This window comes from Pelobates fuscus, chromosome 2 (assembly GCF_036172605.1).
Source record: "Pelobates fuscus isolate aPelFus1 chromosome 2, aPelFus1.pri, whole genome shotgun sequence".
Classification (NCBI taxonomy): domain Eukaryota; kingdom Metazoa; phylum Chordata; class Amphibia; order Anura; family Pelobatidae; genus Pelobates; species Pelobates fuscus.
In genome coordinates this window covers 338,211,774-338,230,950 of record NC_086318.1, presented here as the reverse complement: position 1 = coordinate 338,230,950, position 19,177 = coordinate 338,211,774, and the positions used below count along the sequence as shown (strand labels likewise).

At 39.5% G+C, this 19,177-nt stretch overlaps 1 protein-coding gene across 1 annotated transcript in view; it reads left to right on the top strand.

The window, feature by feature from the left end:
- The window catches only part of GPR63 (G protein-coupled receptor 63), a 35,340-nt gene extending 16,466 nt beyond the window's left edge, over positions 1-18,874 (top strand). Inside the window, exon 2 of the mRNA XM_063441321.1 lies at positions 17,137-18,874. Within this exon, the coding sequence (XP_063297391.1) occupies positions 17,272-18,525 (1,254 nt within the window). The 5' untranslated portion in view covers positions 17,137-17,271 and the 3' untranslated portion in view covers positions 18,526-18,874. The remainder of the gene's footprint in view (positions 1-17,136) is intronic.
- Positions 18,875-19,177: the final 303 nt, after the last annotated feature.

Genomic DNA, 19,177 nt, shown 5'->3' with positions numbered 1-19,177 from the left:
TTCCCTATAGGGATCCATGATTCAATACATCTCTGTGAAGTTAAATTGGTGTAGTGGCATTTTGCTGTGCATGTGCAATTGCCTTCCAATGCTTTTCTATGGGGAAGCATTGGATTGACTGAGATCGTCAAGATTGATAATCTCAGCCATGGAGGTGGGGCCAGCCGCGATGTAATCGGCGCGTTAAAGGTGAGGAAAAACCTTTCCCATGTGTTTGGAGGGCACACACACACTTTTTTTTTTATTTATCTCCCTACCTTTTGGAGAGCTTGAGTGGATAGCTTTCCCTGGGGTCCAGTGGGGCTGCTGTCATCTTCCTGCTCATCTCACTCTCGTGCACTTTTAAGTGAGCCTGGGGCTGGAGTGACGTCATAACCCAGCTCTCGGCATCACTGTTTCTAACTAAGTGATCTTCTGCAGTTTAGAACGTATAAACATCTTCCAAGTATTCGCCCCAAGAATGCAATAAATTACCCTCTCTTTTAAAAAAAATAATAAAAATTCTAAAAATGATCAGCTTAGTGAATTACCTTACATTTGTGTTGCACTAAGCTATTTTTTAATTACTAACCATCTACTTGTAAAGATGCACTTTAAGTATATGTTTGTGTAAAAATAATGATATACCTGTTGTAATAACAGAAGTGTTCTAAGTTAGTATATTATGACTTGTCTCCATGGAGTATGTATTATTTGTCTGCTTATGCTACCTCATGAAGCAACAGAGACATATGGTGATCTCCACAGAGTATAATTAGCACTTCAAAATACACATTGCAATGCTGTCCTGGTTAAAATACGATGCCAAGGGTGAATTTATTGATAGTGGTTTGTTAAAGGACAACTGTCTGCAAATTTTCACTACTTGTTTTTTTTTTTTAAGTGTATTGCTGTTAAGAAACTTCATTTTTTATTTTGCTTATTAAATCTTGGAAAAATTATTTTTATTGAGGCGCAACAGAATTAGAAAGTTTAAACGGTAATGTTGGCTGACTTGGCTTATTTGTTGGGCTGTAACAAATCCCATAGATGTTTAATAGGGTTGAGGTGTTAAAACTTGGTGTGTTTATTCATTCACATTCTTCTACACTAGATTCAACAAAACTTTTCTGTATGTGTCTTGTTTTGTACATAGAACTTTGTCATGTGAGACAGTAAATGGCCTTGCCATTGTGGTTGCCAAAAACACACTTTTTTTTTTCTAGAATATTATTGTATATTGTAGATTTTTGTTAACAAGAAATAATGGGTCTAATGTGAAATTGAAAAACAGTCCCATACTGTTATTCCTCTATGTAATTTTACAGCTAACACTATGCTGGAATGTAGTAGTTTATTTTATTTTTTTAGCCGATGATGAACACTGTCATCTGTTACACTGTCATAGTAAACTGTGATGCATGATTCTTAAGATTGTTACGTTTACCATAACTGCAACTTTGACCTCCTTTTGACCAAATTGTGTGCACTCCTGCGCTGAGTAGTGACCTCAGTGCACCCAAGCTTCTGGTTACCTTAGTAAACGAAGTTCTGGATTGTGAAAAAGTGACAACTTTAAAAAACAGAACTATACAGAATTTACAAAGTCTGTGTAAAAAAATAAATATATATATATGCCAAAAAGGTTATGTTGGGGAAAAAATTGTGATTGAAAACCTCTTCCACCTAAAGTCTGTGGATAGTTAATACAATGTTAAACAAAAATCTGTACACCAGTCAAGGCATAAGACTTGCCTTTCCCACAGAAATCACAAATTTGCAGTGATGTTACTACCGCAAAGGATTCTGGGGGGGGGGGGGGGGGTGCAATGGCAGTGGGGTGGGGGGGGTGGGGGGGCAATGGCAGTGGTTTTCTGGCTTCTCATCTTTTCTTACGTTGTGTTTCAAAGCTGTTGTATACAGCAAACACAGACTCAAAGGAATCCATGTTTAAAATGGAATGAGGCAAAAATGTGATTCTTTATTAAACTAATTTGCATATGCCCACCCAGAATCCTTTGCAATAGTAACATCACTGCATTTGTGATTTCTGTGGGAAAAGCAAGTCTTATGGCTTGACTGGTGTGTAGATTTTTTTAACACTATATGTGTGTGTGTGTGTGTGTGTACTGATTCTGGCGCAAAGTCACTTCATGCAGCGAGGCCACTCTGCCGCTAGTGGGAGTCGGCTGAATTTTCTTGAGTGGTTACCTACATACATTAATACATTAATCCGCAGCACCAGTTCTATCTCCCTTGACACATACCAAGCAACCTGCAAAGTTATTTTTCTTGTCTTTTTTTTAATATATCAGACACATAAACCTTGTATTATTTCTGTGGTATAGTGCAGTATGGCTACTTTAGATCCCTGAGGATTTTTACAGTGTGCCCAGCATGACTTTCTTTCAGTTTTCAGTTTAAGCCTAGCATATACATTTCTAGCTGTTTACTCATGATCACAGAGTCAGTCATGATCGCATAATCTATATAACGTCTTGTTCTTTTACAAGCACTGACTTTGTTATATACTTATTTTACTTTAAACATTGTGCACAATATTCTCTATGCCATGTTATATTCCAGGACTTGACAAATTTGCTTGGAATCTAGGAGCCAGCAAAAAAAGTTAGGAGCCAGGTTTTTCAATGTCAAAAATACAATTCTTAAAGGGACACTATATAGTCACCAGAACCACTGCAGCTTAAAGTAGTTGTTCTCGTGTCTATAATCTGTCCATAAACATTTTTTAATGCAAACCCTGCCTTTTCAGAGAAACAGCAGTAAATACAATGTTTCCTCGCAACACTTCTAGTGACAGTCACTCAGACGGCCTCTGGAGTGCTTCCTGGGTGAGTGCTGCACAGTACCTACGTATAGCGTCTCCACGCCCTGCATAAAGGCATCTCTATGAGGAGATGCTTGTGGCGTTTTGCCACACATGCGCAATAGCCTATTGGGAAAGCATTTGATTGGCTGAGATCATCAAGAATCAAGATTGCTGATAGCAGTCATGGAGGCAGGGCCAGCTGCGGCGAGATCAGTACAGCGTGGGAGAAAAAGGTGGAGTAAAAAAAACCCTTTCCTATGTTATTGGATGGGGACGAGTCATCTAAACATACTCACTCACTGACGCGCACACACACACATGCACACTCACTCACTGACATTCACTCACTAACACACACCCACTGTCACTGCAATAATCACACACATTTATGTGACCACCCAGCCTCCCTACCTGGGTTTAGCTTACCCTGTGGTCCAGCGGGGCTTAAGTCATCTCCCTGTACAGTAGAGCACTGTTTAGTGATGCTGGGGCCGCCATATTCCGGCTCCCGGCATCACTGGAGGGCGCGCGAGGAAGCAGAGCAGGGAGGTTGTTACAACTGCCTCACACGCCTGGCCGTCTGCCTCAAACCTGCAGGAGCCTGTGCGTACGCCAATGCTCTCACTCGCAAGGCCGCCCACCCACGCTCTTACTGAGCTGGCCGGCCGACCGACCACCCACACGCATGCCCATGCTCTTTTTAAGCCTGCCGGAATGGCTCCTCCGTTAATAGACAGCCGGCCACCTTGGGGGCTGAATGGGCTAGCAAAGCCCAGATGCCAGGACAAAAATCCTAGTCGCAACGGCGACCTGGCGCTGTGGTATTTGTCGAGGCGCTGTTATATTCTTTTTATTAAAGTGTTTCTTACAGCTATTGTGGCCTAGCCAACCTGATTGTTATCTCATGCACAAGAAAAAATAAAGAATTTAAAGGTAAACATTTTAAAATTATTCAAATTAAAAGATTGGGAAACCTGCCGAGAGCTACAGACATTGACAGTGTGTTATTTGCACAACATCACACTCTTGATGCAGCAAAGAATAGAGATGTTATCATTCATGTAGAACATCGAAATCTAGCACTGTTTGTGTTACCCCTGACCACTGAACAAAAGACTATATCTACTTAATTCCTTTAGTTAGAGATAAAGTGATCCTCTCTACATTTTTATAACCCATTATTTTAACAATGCTTTAAAAATAATTTCAAACATTATTTTAAAAGAAAAACGACAACAAAAGTGCCAGGACATGCGCTCCAAATCCAAGAATAGTTTAATCCACTCAGTGCAAAAATAGACAAACAGGGGGAAAAGGTAAAAAAAAAACTTTACACAACTTTTGGACCTACAGGTCCTTAGACATATGAGTGCAAGCATACAGACCTATCTGACACCAGAAAGAGGCTCCATAAATCTTAAGCCTGTCTTTCTGGTCTGAGGGTTGCTTTATAAACCCCAGCCTGAAGTTACTGAGTTGATCTGGTTAAGAAAAAAAAAAAAATGTTTTAGAAACCATATCTTTTCTGCTGTCTGCTTATTCAAAGCCCTGTTCATATTTTTGTGAACAGGGTTGTGTACAACAATATCCTGAGCCAAAACCTGTGCATACGCACGGCTGTATTGTGCTTCTAATTGCCTTTTAACAACAGAATACAAATGATTTAGGAACTTTTGGGGAGATTCATTAGAGTGGGAACTTCTAAAAAGGGATGCAAAGTTTTATAAGTGGGGCAATTAAACAGGAAACAAGTGGAAATTTGCAAGCAACTTAGAGTGGTGTCTACCTCACCTTTACGCCTTTGCACCCACTTTTCAGAACACGGCACAACTGATAAATCTCCTCCTTTTTGATAATAACATACCGTTTACATTTTAATCCCAAGTAGCTCCCTTTCTTAAAATTTACTTTATAGTTATTATAAAAACACCCGTATCAACGGCTATTTCTATATTTGTGTTGCTCCCAGCAGGACTCAAGACGGACATTTTTTAGTCGTCTATAGATCATCTGATACAAGAAATAAATGGTATCAAGTATTACAAAGTGCAATTAGGCTTGCAGTATATAAACTTTATTTCAAAGAACGAGATAAAGAGATATCATATTTTCTCTCTTACAGTGCTCTATAAAAACTTGCCATTATCTAAATTGACTGTAAGAAAATTACTCGCTTCCAGTGCTTTGTAAGCAAAGATATTGAGCTGTGTGATTTCTGTTGACATTATCTCTGACATCCAGCATGAGAGAGAGGCTGAAAATGGGGTTGTAAATCATAATTCCCGCAGTGATGGAAATGTAACCGGTGAGATCCAAATGTGTGCAAAGCAATATCTTTGACACCTTTTCTTAGACACTTGACACATCTTCTAAAATTCAATTTGCAAAAATAGTAGGGTGTATTGGAAGTATTAGTGATATGCATGAATACGGGCAAAGGGACATGCAGAATTATGTAACCTGAGACACTAGTACGTCTTATTCAGTCTTGCAGAGTGTCTGTGGCACAGGACTGTGTATGCTTTATATTATTTTATGGGAATATGTGTGGTAACAAAAGCAATATAGAATGATCCAATCAAATCTATTTGTAATTTGAGGTTTGAAGGAATGTGCTTAGGAATATCAATTAAAAATAATTATAGTGTGTGTGTGTGTGTGTGTGTGTGTATAGACACACCAAAACCAATCAAGCGGGTCCTCCAGTAGAAATACTCCTTTATCCCACAGACAACAACTATTGCCCAGTTAAAACTATGGACCGCTACTGCCACACTATAACAGGTCTTCCAGGTAATATGCCACTTCTGTCATTACACGGTAAACCTCTCACGTCAGGTAAATTCATATTTTACATCAGAATAGTATTCATGAGACTTGGACTAGTCCCGTTTACATTTTCAGGTCATTTATCAGCTGCCTCTAAAATAGATATTCCAGTGCATAAAATTAAAAGACAAGGGCACTGGAAATCTTCTGTTCAGCTCACTTTATTTACAGGCCTACCCATGCCTTGGTTTTCGGTACACCACAACCGACTTGGGATCACCACACTTCTGAGGAAGCTCTTTTGGAGAAACGCATTAAGTGTGGTTTTGTATTTCATACTTAAGCCCATAATGTTTTTATTTATAGATCTATAGTATTTTATATACAGTCTTCTGTCTATAAAGTGAATTCCTTACACCTTTTATATTGGAAATTCTATCATTACTTACCCTGTACCTGCTGGCTCCGTAGATCCTGCTTCTCCTAGGTGGGGATCATACCACCAAGGCCTCTGACCGCTAGAGTTAGTTCTTGATCTCAAAATTGTAAGATACCTCCCTCTGAGTTGCTTATTTTACTTACTTATTACACTATTGGAGTTTTCTGTTTTCTCTACATGCTGTGCTGACCATACTTGTTCTGGAGAGCATTGACCTTTGTGGACCCATATACATCCTTAGATGGGGACAATACCGTCAAGTGCAACACAGCAGAGCTCTAATGTTAGCTCCTTAAATTTTGATTGGGCCATCTCTGTGTATTTTTTTTTCAATACTTTATTTTTGTGCGAAAGTCTTGTTACATCAGTAGCATACAGTATTTGTTGTACATTGAATATGTGACATGAGTATTAACAGTATTCCTGATTTATCACAGGTATTCCTTTGTCGGCCAACATTATCATGCCTGTCCTATAACAAGGACATTTCACTTTTTAAATTTTTCACATAACTTGAGTATCAAACCAGCAGTATGTATCGAACGACAAACTATCTACACTAATGAGGTTGTTGTTGCGTAGTTAACGTCAAACATCGGTTGGGGGTTGTGTCACCAATCCCTTCTGATGCGGTCCTGGTCCGGCCAGGAGTTATTATGTCGGTAGTGCATATGGATTTGGGGCCCATCCCCCATTCCGATATTGGAAAATAGATGAGGAAAATAAAAGAGGTAGAGCATGAAAGTATATGAAGTAAGGGGGGGGGAGGGGAAGAGGAGGAATAGAGAAATATAAGGAGGGGGGGGGATGCGTCAGTCCCGTGTAGTGCGGGGGCGTCCGATGTCTCACTTTCCATTCCCGTCTGTTGAGGTGTTAATTTGTGTCCTGGAAAAGTTCGCTACTTGTCCATGGTTCCCATATTTTTTTCAAATCTAGACATGGAACCTCTCACCCTGGCTGTTAAATTATCCAATAAAGTATACTTCTTTCAGGTTGGAGATCACCTTCCGTATGGGAGGCATGTCCACATTTAGCCACGACTGTGCGAGGGTTCTTCGTGCTGCCAATGTTACTTTGTGTACTATTTTTTGTTCCCTGTTGGTCCAGTCGTCTAGAGATCTATTCAATAAATATGTCCAAGGGTTTAGCTCGGGTGCCCTGTGGAAGATCTTTTTAAGTAAGTCGAAGATTTTCGACCAGTAGGTTTGTACCCGTGGGCAGTCCCACCACATGTGGAGATATGTGCCTCTGTGGCCACATCCCCTCCAGCAGTCATCGGACGGTATTTGGTGCATGTGGAATAGTTTGACCGGGGTGGCGTACCACCGAAACATCGTTTTGTATTATTGCTCCTGGAGGGATACACATTATTCACCTCCCATATTTCACTCCACTCCCTCCAGGACCTCTCCTAGCTCCCTTTCCCATGTTTCTGTATATGTTAGTGTACCCCATTCTTCTGTTTCTGAGCAAATGTGTGCGGACATTGTAGTAATAAGTCCAGATGGCGTGGTTTCATTTAAACACATTTTCTCATAGAATGTCAACGGGGCTTTCCCTGCTCTTTGTACGTGTGGGCGTTGTACATAATCTTTGAGTTGTAGGTACCTAAAAAAATCCCTGGGGTTGAGATGGGTCACCTGTTTTAGTTGTTCGAATGTAACTATGCCATCGCTCTCAAACATGTGGCAAATTCTCTGTGACCCTGCTTTTTCCAGGTTTGCGAATTCCCTAGCCGCCATTCCCGGGGGGAAGGCCCTGTTTCTTAATAGCGGGGTAAGTGGGGATGGGGAGGTCGCTAGTTTGTATTTGGATGATGACGCGTCCCATAATCTCAGGGAGTTTAATACCGCTGGACAGGTGGTTCTCAGTATTGACCTGTCTTCTCTGGGCACCCACATATGGTATTGCAGTAAGTCTGGGCCGGTGAGGAGGGACTCTAGGTCCACCCATCTCCTCACCTCCAATTGTGCGTGCCACATGGCCACCTGCGCTAGTTGTGCAGCTAGATAATAGAAATAAAAGTGTGGGAGCCCTAACCCCCCTCTCTGTTTTTGTCTATATAAGATGTTTCGGGAAATTCTGTGATGTCTATTTTGCCAAATGAAGTCCCCGACAGCCTTTTGCAATGGGGCTAGATCAGATTTTAGTAGTTTAACGGGTAACGCCTGAAAGAGAAATAGGATGCAGGGTAGCACATTCATCTTTACTGCGTGAATACACACGATCCAAGATATAGGTTTTGTCAGGCCTTAAGCCTCCCGATGTCTCCTCATGCTTCCGGGTTTGACGGAGCTTAGCCACACCCCCATTGACGCGGTCTGCTATTTAATGCGACCGCACCAGCTGATAGACGCTGGATTATTGAAACGCGTACCGCACATAACTCACCGGCTCACATACCTCGCTGAGACGACCACATGCTACTGGACCGGACTGGAGGATTATTCAAATCCCCAACATCTCTCCTCATCACCGATAAGTGCCTGCACTCTCTGTAACCATACACTGAAGCAACCGCCTCAGAGGAGAGCTGGGGACACAATCCCTCTACTTCTGGAAGCTAAGTATCTTACAGTCTCTGAGATAAGAGCTAACAATGCTAAAGCTTTATTTCAACTTACTAAAGTCTGCTATCAAGTTGTCCAGCAAGCCTGCTACAGCTTTCCTCAAATCAAGTATTATTCAAGTTCAGCTGTACCTGTCTTGCTACTGATAGTCTTTATTTTCAACTTACTAAAGTCTGCTATCAAGTTGTCCAGCAAGCCTGCTACAGCATCCCTCAAGACAAGTACTATTGAAGTTCTGCTGCACCTGTCTTGCTACTGATAATTTCAATGTATACAATCTCTTATAATTTGAACAAGAATAACGGACTCTTATGAATTCTGAACCTTGTCATTGCTAACTGAAGCAAACCGTTTATTATTTAAAGAAACAGTACCTGTAATTCTGGAACTGAAGTCTCAGTTCCATCTAAGTGTCTTAATAAAATATCAAAGTCCTAAGAAATCTGCAGTTGTGTTCCACATCATTTACTGTGAACGTGACAGGTTTATCTAGCCACTTATCCATCTTGTATTAGGGTTCGCATAAGTGGGGTATAGTTTAGATGGTAAAGTTTGGCCGTGTCGTTTGGAAGTTGTATCCCTAGGTATTTTATGTGGTCTTTAGCTATGGGAATATTATAGGTTTCCCGCAGCGCTGCCGTGTCCACTGCGGACTGGCCCAATAGTAGGGCACTTGAGTTTTCTAGATTGGCCCTATAGCCTGAGAATTCTTCCGAATTGTTCCAGGACTGCTTGCAGAGCATCCATGGAATCTTTTGGTTCTGTAATCGTCAGTAGGACGTTGTCTGCATAGGCGGAAACTAGAAACTCCTGTCCTCCCACTGTTATGCCGTGTATACGTGGGTGTTTGCGTAGAGCTTGTAGGAGCGGTTCCAGGGTCAGCACAAACAATAGCTGGGAGAGGGGGCATCCCTGTCGGGTTCCATTGCCCAGTTTAAAGGATGTGGACCTCGCTCCGGTGATTTTAACTTGTGCATATACTTGGTTGTACATGGCTTTGATCGTGGCCACATGTTTTTCTGGGAATCCCAGAAATTGTAGGAGTTGAAAAAGATAAGGCCATTCGACCCCGTCGAAGGCCTTTTCTGCGTCGATTGCTGTAGGTGTGTCTGTGGTCTGCTGACGCCATATGAGGTCTATGTTCCTTCTGGTATTTTCGAACCGTTGTCGATCTGGTATAAAGCCTACCTGGTCTGGGTGTATCAACATTTTCAAGTGAGGATTGAAGCGATCTCCCAGGACCTTCGCTAAGATCTTTATGTCATGATTGATTAACTAGATGGGTCTATAGTTGTCTCGGAGTAGGGGGTCTCTACCCGGTTTCTGAAGAAGGATTATGTTAGCCAGGGACATTCCACTCTCTGGGCTGCTGCCTACCATAAAATTGTTTAAAAGTCATTCTAAGCGGGGTGTGAGTTCTTCTTGATATGTTTTATAATAGGCCCCGTCAAATCCGTCCGGACCTGGAGCTTTATTGCCCTTAAGCTGTGCTATTGCCCTGTCTATTTCGTCTCCGGTGATGGCTTCGTTCATGAGCGTTGCCGCCGCCGTCGGAAGTTTAGGAAGGTCTAAATTGCTTAAAAACGTGTGCATGTTTTTACTTGCTTCCAACTGTGCGGTGGGATCTCTTGGAGTATGGTTGTAGAGCATCTTGTAGTAATCTGTGAAGACTTGTCTGTGTATTTTTTTTTAACTGTTTACTGAACATACACACTGTACTATTAGTCATTTTTTCTTCTTTTTTGAGGTTGATTATCTTTCTATCAAAATTCCAAATTGATGTATGTATGTATGTATGTATATTTGCACTATCAGTACTTTATGATCTTGTGTCTGCAGAGATAACATGCATTTTCTTCACTGTAAAAATGTTATAAAATAAACATACAAAGTTCAGTTTAATTTAAGTTTTTTTCCAATCATGAGTGATTAACCTATTAAACTGGAGAAAGTTCACCTTGCAATAATTTCATCATTATCGATGTATTCCTAATGGTATATAACAAAATCATACAAAATTAAGTGCTGCTATCAAACTCCTAGTACTTCTGTCGGGCAGTATTGATTATAGTACACATCAGCCCCAATATATATATATATTTTTTGACCATTGAAGTAATACTAAATAACCTCCAGTTATCTAAATGTGCATATGGATTTGGGACTTATTAGTTCTTATTCTAAATTTGAAATCTTCATCTTGTTGCAAATATAAAAGATTCTAACAACCAATAAGAATGAGTCTACTTTTAAAAACTTTGATTTAAAGTCCTCTCTGATTTGCATACTTGTCCAGTGCTAGGGTGGAGAACACGTCACATTCTGCTGACTTTTTGTTAGGTTTGTTTTTCCAATGCAATGCATTATTACATGAATTCATTTAGAGCAGTCTATATTCCAAACACGTTTCTCACCTTAAGTTTTAACACCTGGTTGATCAGGGCAATTTCTTATTTTTTTAAGCCTTGGGTCAGGACTCAAAAATGATTGTTATGTTAGCGTGTTCCCAGTGGTAAGGAGCTAACATATTTATCAGACATCAGGTATGTGCTTACAATAAAAAGTTTACTTTGTCAAGTTCAGTAGAGACCTATTTCAGTATTAATTATATTACAGTTGAAGAATAGGTCATTAAGCAAATTATACAGTTTAACTATTTTGTTTAGAAGTTAAACTCCATCTCCCTGGTGATGGTATAAGATGCTGGACTAAAATTTCACCCTTTCTTTGGAATACCATGCTTCCCGACATTTCCGATGAACTAAGAGGGACACTTCAATGTTAGGGGGTGAATGGTGGTGTGACTAGGAGCAGGCCTGTGTTCTGAGATATTTTAGAACATTTAGAACAAGAACAATGTATCCTATTTACACAGACTGATTTCTAAAGACATTTATTGTAGTTTAAAGATACATTACTGTTAGTATTATTGCTGTGGAGCTCTGTCACACACTCAGACACACTAACAACACGGAGCTCCTAGAAAGAGGAACATTAGTATAGAATAGAGGAACACAGGAATTTGGTCCCAAAATAGGGACTGTTAGCAGGTATGGAGTCCATTCCTGCCACGTGGAACACCTCAGATGTTAATCACACTTTCTATTAACTTCCTTCCCAAACCTAGAAAAAAATATCCACTTAGGAATTCATTAGGAAACAAATTCAATTTGTGGATGATGGGAGGTATTACATTTTGGCTTTATCAATCAGCAAAATTGATATGTCAAACTGCTTCATGACCTCTTCATATCAGACTGGAATATAGCATTTATTGCCTTGCAACAACCAAACAATGTTGGCAAAATGACACATACTGCTGGTGAGATGGCACCCTGACAAATTGTGGTGTTATGTTGGCTGCCTGTCATATCCTGGTGGGAAGGTGACATCCTCTCACGTGCTATCTGTGGTGGTTAGGAAACCCCTCTTCAAAAGGGTTCATGACAAATGATCAGACCTCGGCACTTGATGACATTATATTTTAATGCATTATTACATGATGCATAAAATAGAAGGTATGTGGGTTAGTGTGCCCCATTGTTTACCGTTATTTATTTATTTTAAAGCCCTAAGCACTTTTCTATTATTTTAACTACCTGTTTATTTGATATGAAATTTACAACATGAAAAGCTGTTACACGTACACTATAAAAATATATACATGTTATTTTTGGGGAGAGTCAATGCTTTGGTTCAGTCTTGAGAGATGTGACTGGGACTGTATACACAAAGTGATTTAACTCATAAATAGCAGAGAATTGAGCATTTAGACTACAGGACGTATACACCGAAACCATTTTTTTTTTTTTTTTTAAGTTGAAGTTCTTTTGTTGCTTAGATGGTCCCTTTAAAAGGGATGATTTTGAGGAAGATGCGGTATTTGTGAATTTTATGTTCATATTTTTTATTCAGAGTAATGATTTTGGAGATAATTTATTTTAATTAATAGTCCATAATTATGGACTAGCTAACATCACCATATATTCTGCCTCATGAGTACCTGTGCTTTTGGCAAATGCTGTATAGTTATTCATTTACTCATTCTGGTATTCTATACTTTATCAAATATTTATATTTTCTTACTTTTTTTTTCTATCCTTTGAGACATCTGGCTAAAGTTGGATTTGATAAGTGTTTGCTTTTGCCTCATAGTGGCTTTGTACGTCTAAAACAGTATTTGGCACTTATCTTTATTACAAAGTGAAGGGTTTAAATGTGAAAACAATCTATTGTTTTGTTTTCTGTTTATTATGATGTCTTGTGGGTTCCATCTATATTTCTATTTTTTTTATTTTATTTGTATTTTTTGTTTACTCCGTGTTTCCCATTCCAGCCCTCCAGGTTCACCATCAATCTGTGATTGCATGCTTTTAAAGTGCCCCGATATCAGTGTGACAGTCCTGATTGTCTGGTCCTTCCTTGGTGTCCTATTTTTGGGGACACCGGGAACTGTCATCAAAACGTTTTGCACAAGCGTGTCATTAGATGTGCTTGTGCTGCACTCAGGGTACTAGGACCCTGCAGAGAGCACAGATACAGTGCTTACTGCAAGTCCTGCGCTCATTGATTGGCAGGCAGACTGGCATGCATTCAGGCAAGGCTGACCTGCCAGTAATTCAAGCGGACCAAGAGGGCTGAGCCAGTTACACAATCCTGTCACTAGCCTGTCCCTTTACCCACCTCTCTTTTCAGGACGCCAGTGTTGGGGGTTTTGTGATCTGATTCATGTGGATCATTGTTTAGCTGTGATAACTGGGTTGGATTCCTGTCTACTTGTTAGAAGCTAGGGGTATTTTTAAACATTTTAAATTTTTAGAAAAAACATTCCACAAAGTTAGGATGGTACAATGCAAATGTCTATACACTCTTCTATTTTATTTTATCTCAGGTTAATAGATTAAAGTAAGGATATTTACAGAAGTTGTGAGAATATTTGATTTCTGTCCTGGAAATCATCATAGCGTTTATTTAAGTGCACGTAGTGTTGACAATGAGAGGAGTTACATTGCTGTAAATGAAAATATATTTTAATTTATCCGTTATTGGAACACTTTACGCATGATGGGTAATTTGGGTAATGATGCAACTCAGCATTTTAACATTTTATTCTGTCTTCCAAGACATTTAGGAAGATACAGCATTGGGCTTATCTTCTCCATTTTTGTAAAAAGAATAATTTCTAAATATTGCTGATTACCTACCGCATGTTAAATGATATGGATGAAAGAACAAGTGTACTCGACGCACTGTGTGTTAAGGTCTTTTGTGCAATTTCTTTCACTTATGTAAATGCATTTGTTTGCCTAAAAATACCTAAACGTAGAATGGGGTTGTGCATAAAGAAGCATTCATATACCCCCCACCCCCCCCTTGGGTGACTACCCCCTGCGACACTTAGGTATAAGGTGTACAGGGCGTCTACGTTGCGCAGGGGATGTGACTCTACGGATATTTTTTTTTTTTGACTGTTCTATTCTGACTATGAATGTTCAATAAAAATACATTGAATCGATTTTTTTTTTTTTTTTTTTTTTTTTTTAAAAGAAGCATACATGGGCACGTTTCTAAAACTTTAACAGGAGGAACATGATGATATTTCAATTATAGACTGTTGCTCTATAGTTTGTATTTATATATAATTCCAGCTCATTTAAACATTGTATACAATCATAAAAAAAAAAAAACGTCCGTCCACCCATCTTATAGGATAAGTACATTTATTCACCAACAGCAGTTCCACTTGTCTCATATGATGGAACTTCATTTAGTTTACACATAGCCCTATTTATAGCATAGTGACCTGGACTCTGTGCTGCAGTCGACCGACCTGCATACCTAACATGTGAAATATGCACCTTCTCTCTTTTCATTGGATAGAGCGAGATTAGTCCAAATTGTGTCAATAGCCACAAAAACAACTTGGCCAAAACTTTGTCAAGCATCATAACAACCACACTCCGCTATAGGGGTTATTATGCCAGGAGTATCCTGGCACCACACCTCGGCAAGGGGACAAATCTCTCACTTGCGTCCTGCTGGTTGTAGAGCCTCCAGTAATGCCAGGTGAGCTGCATTGGGCTTCTTCAGGGCTGGATGCCGATACCGATCATTCATTGGCTGAGCCCACTCTCTCTGTGCACAAAATACCCACAGTATTGGCATTAGCCAGCATGGGGCTCCTCTCTGTCTGGATAATGATGGAACTGCCTGAGATGGGATTACACCGCCAGCAGTCTAACTTTCTTTGTAGGTGCAATGTTTCAGACTGAAATGCGGCACACATAGATCCTTGGACCATGACCACTTCAAAACACTGACGTAGTGCTTGAACTATAGCATTCTGGCTATCCGACTAACAGCTCTGGGAGGTTTGATTATAGCTGGAAAGATGTTTCAAATCACTGTGATTCTAAGCCAATTTTCAGAGCTTAGATTGAGTACTCTCTGCAAAGTTGTTATGGTGCTTCGTCACCCTTTAAACTTACTTGCTGCATAGCACTTTAAATCACTTTGATAAAGTGTCAAGGTTATTTTAATAGTGATAAAGTGCAGTTACAGGTTAAATGGACATTAAATAAGCAAACAAAAGTATGTGAGGCATGGAGTAAAGCTTGTTAGCTTGCCTTTGAGTTGGTGACCACACGGGAACACCTCAAACAAGCTTTAGCTCTTTACACATATGTTTCTTATCTTGATAAAATAGCCATATTGCACTATTCATTGTTCACATAGTTTTAAAGCCTGCCTCTGTTGTCCTCACTGCACAGTTATCTATGGCAAATGCATTCATCAGCAGAATATGATCTGCGGCTTTTGACATTAAAAAAAAAAAAAAAAAAATGAAAATATTATAAATCTTTTTCTTCCCTCCCCCCTTTCGGATATCTATAACAGATAGAAATGACTGGAATTTAGGAATCTCTTGCCAGATGGATTATATGGTTGTCATGGAAACAGAGTTGGGCCATAAATAAGGCCCTGCCTATGGTGCCTCTGTCACATTCAAGCAGCCTTTACAAATCATATTTAACCCTTTATGGATGCAGAAGAAGACCTTGTATAATTCTGTTATTAGATCTGTGCCAAAATCTGTAATGTGTGAGTCATCCTTTGCGCGCACACACACACACACAGACACACACGAAAAATACATGTTCAATCACACTGGCCGAAGACCACTGCATACATGCATAAACACACACTGCATACATGCATAAACTAGCACCACATATCAACACAAACACACTGTAGAGGATCACAGTATTACACTGTGTGCAGAGTACTAAACACATCAATGGATCACCTGCCGAGAGCCACTGTATAGACACACTGAAAGGGTTAGCTCAGACAGAGAGCTTCCGAACAGGGCCTGGCAGATCGTTATAAAACAGTTTGTCTACTTGCAGTGGGGTTGCTACAGGGTATTCCCTGCACCATAACCACTACATGGTGCTCTGTCCCTGTAAGCCAAGTCACCGCAAAGGGTCGAAGTTGTATACACACTTATGAGATGAAGTGGTCTGGGTGCCTTTTGTGGCTCTTTAACATTTGATTATAAAATATGTTTGTGGAAATGTTGGCTAGAATATATCCCAGTAGCTATTAAACTATTAAAAAAGTTGCATACACCAAGACAAAATGTCAAAGTTGTGTTCAGACTGGAGATGTGGGTTTAAAAACAAAAATCACTTTTTAAGCTTTGATCACTGTTACTATATTATTATTCACCTATTTATTTGGGGTTTAAAATATAAAAAAATGCATTTTTGCTGTAACACTCACTCGCTTGGACACCATTCATTTTCTGCACTCCCTTCGTCAACTCCCCTCTTTAAGCAGTGCATATCAGGCTCTTGTTAAAGGTGAAAACAGTTGGACATGCTTACTTCTGGGAAACAGAACAACTACGACTAGAGGGAAGATGATTAACATTACCTCTGCTTAAATGACTAGGGCAATTTCAGCACTGCAAAGTAGGATATATTAATATTTGCTATAACCTGCCAAATGGCAGGTTTAAAATGGGAAAATAAGTAGGTATATCTATGACGCAGTTGGTGTTCCAGATAAGGCTGGAGTATAAAGGCCAGGAGTGTCATTGCGAAAGTCTTATACGCTAAGTGCTGCTGAAGTGTTTGGTATGAGCCTGTATTCCCTGTATTTTATTAGAAATGCACACAAGTGCGTTTTAACATAGAGTGGTTGTTTGTGAGGTGATCAGGAGGACTTTTAAGAAATGTATGTGGCACAAAAAGTAGTGCGTGATTTTTAACCATTTGTGTTCTATGCTACAACATACCAAGAGTTACCTTTAAATATCAAAACCTTGCCATAAGTAAGACTTTTATCTATTCCTTTTTAATTTTTGTTCATTATTCATAAAAAACTATTTCTACTGAAACTAGTTTTCTTTTCACTATTGTTTTGCTTTCTTGCTATTACTTAAAATGTAATGTCCAAAAATACCTTTTCCTTCGTTTGTATTATGCAATGGTCTGTGCTGTCACACGAGAGCTAATGTTGTTTTATTTGTGTCATCCTTTTAGGTTGAAACCGATGAGTCGCAAAGTGATCGTGGATATGTTTTCTGATCAGAATTTCCAGTCAAATGGCAGCAATGGAACGTAACACACTGTGCGACGTACTAACATGCTTTGAGAAAGTCTTCTGCTTTCACAACAATGGTTTTTTCAGCAATGCCAGCTCATCCGGTCACCTCTTATAGCACACATATGGTCTACGAAAATGGTTACACGAACCTAACAACGCCTCAGCCTACATTTCGCGGTAACTTGGATCTACTGCCAAAGTATAGTCCAGTTGCCATGACTACAACTGAGATTAGTCCTTTACAAGTGAATGCTTCTACAACTCCATCAGCGCAAGATGTAGCCAGCACTTTGAGTTTACCCATTCAGATCATACTTTCTTCTGTAATGATAATTATACTTTTACTTTCCTTCCTTGGGAACTTTGTAGTGTGTCTCATGGTCTACCAGAAAGCTGCTATGCGATCAGCGATTAACATATTGCTTGCCAGCCTGGCTTTTGCCGACTTGTTGCTTTCTATCCTGAACATGCCCTTTGCTTTAGTGACCATTATCATCACCGAATGGATTTTTGGTGATATTTTCTGCCGAGTTTCGGCCATGTTCTTCTGGTTGTTTGTGATGGAAGGTGTTGCCATCTTGCTCATAATAAGCATAGACCGATTTCTCATCATTGTTCAAAAACAAGACAAACTCAATCCTTACCGCGCAAAGATCCTCATTGTGATTTCATGGGCCACCTCTTTGTGTGTAGCCTTTCCACTAGCCATTGGGAACCCACCCTTACAAATACCCTCCCGAGCACCCCAGTGTGTATTCGGCTACACCACAAATGCTGGTTACAAAGCTTATGTGATTCTATTGGTTTTAATTTTCTTTTTTATTCCTTTCATGGTGATGCTGTACGCTTTCATGGGCATATTAAACACTGTGCGCCACAATGCAGTTCGTATACATAGCCATCCAGACAGCATATGCCTCAGCCAGGCTAGCAAGTTAGGTCTTATGAGCCTCCAACGGCCTTTTCAAATGAACATTGACATCAGCTTTAAAACTCGTGCCTTCACTACCATTTTAATTTTGTTTGTAGTCTTTATAGTCTGCTGGGCGCCCTTCACTACTTACAGCCTTGTTGCTACATTTAACAGTAACTTCTATAACAAGCACAACTTTTTTGAGATTAGCACATGGCTACTTTGGCTATGCTACCTCAAGTCTGCACTAAATCCAATAATCTACTACTGGAGAATAAAAAAGTTTCGTGACGCATGCTTGGATCTCATGCCCAAGTACTTTAAGTTTTTACCACAATTACCTGGTCACACAAAGAGACGAATCCGGCCTAGTGCCATATACGTATGTGGAGAACACCGATCTGTAGTGTGAAAATATTTAGAAGTTCATTCTTAAGGGGACTGCCATGAACTTTACCATTTGTATATGAACTATTTCCTCTGTGCAAAATGTGATGAATAAAAATCTCTGCCAGGAAGCAATGTAAATTTAAAAAAAAAAAAAAAAAAAAAACATGTTACCTCTAGGATTTAAAGAAAATCCTTATTTGAGAAATACGTTGTCAGGTTTATGCTTACCAGGCCTGTCTTTCCTGTAATCACAGGCACTTTGTATGCTGCTAAAATTTATTGGATGTGTTATTTTGTTTTCTTCTGAATCAAATGTTTTGCTGCTTTTTGCTATAATAGTTGAGCCAAAAAAGTTATGTAGCTGAGATTTACAGGAGATATATATATATATATATATATATATATATATATATATATATATTTTTTTTTTTTTTTTCTTTAAAGTAATTCTTCTACATTGATAGTGGTGAGTTGATCAGTCAGCCCATCAATACTGACGTCATAAACTCCTTTTCTTCACCTTTTGGATTAACTACAATTATATCCAAAGATTATTGGAGTTGTAGCTCTTCCACGAGCTAGAGGAAGGAATACTTAAACTTTACCAACTGCTTTAATTCTTTTGTGTGTGTGTGTGTGTGTGTGTGTGTGTATAGAGTTCCACAATATTCTGA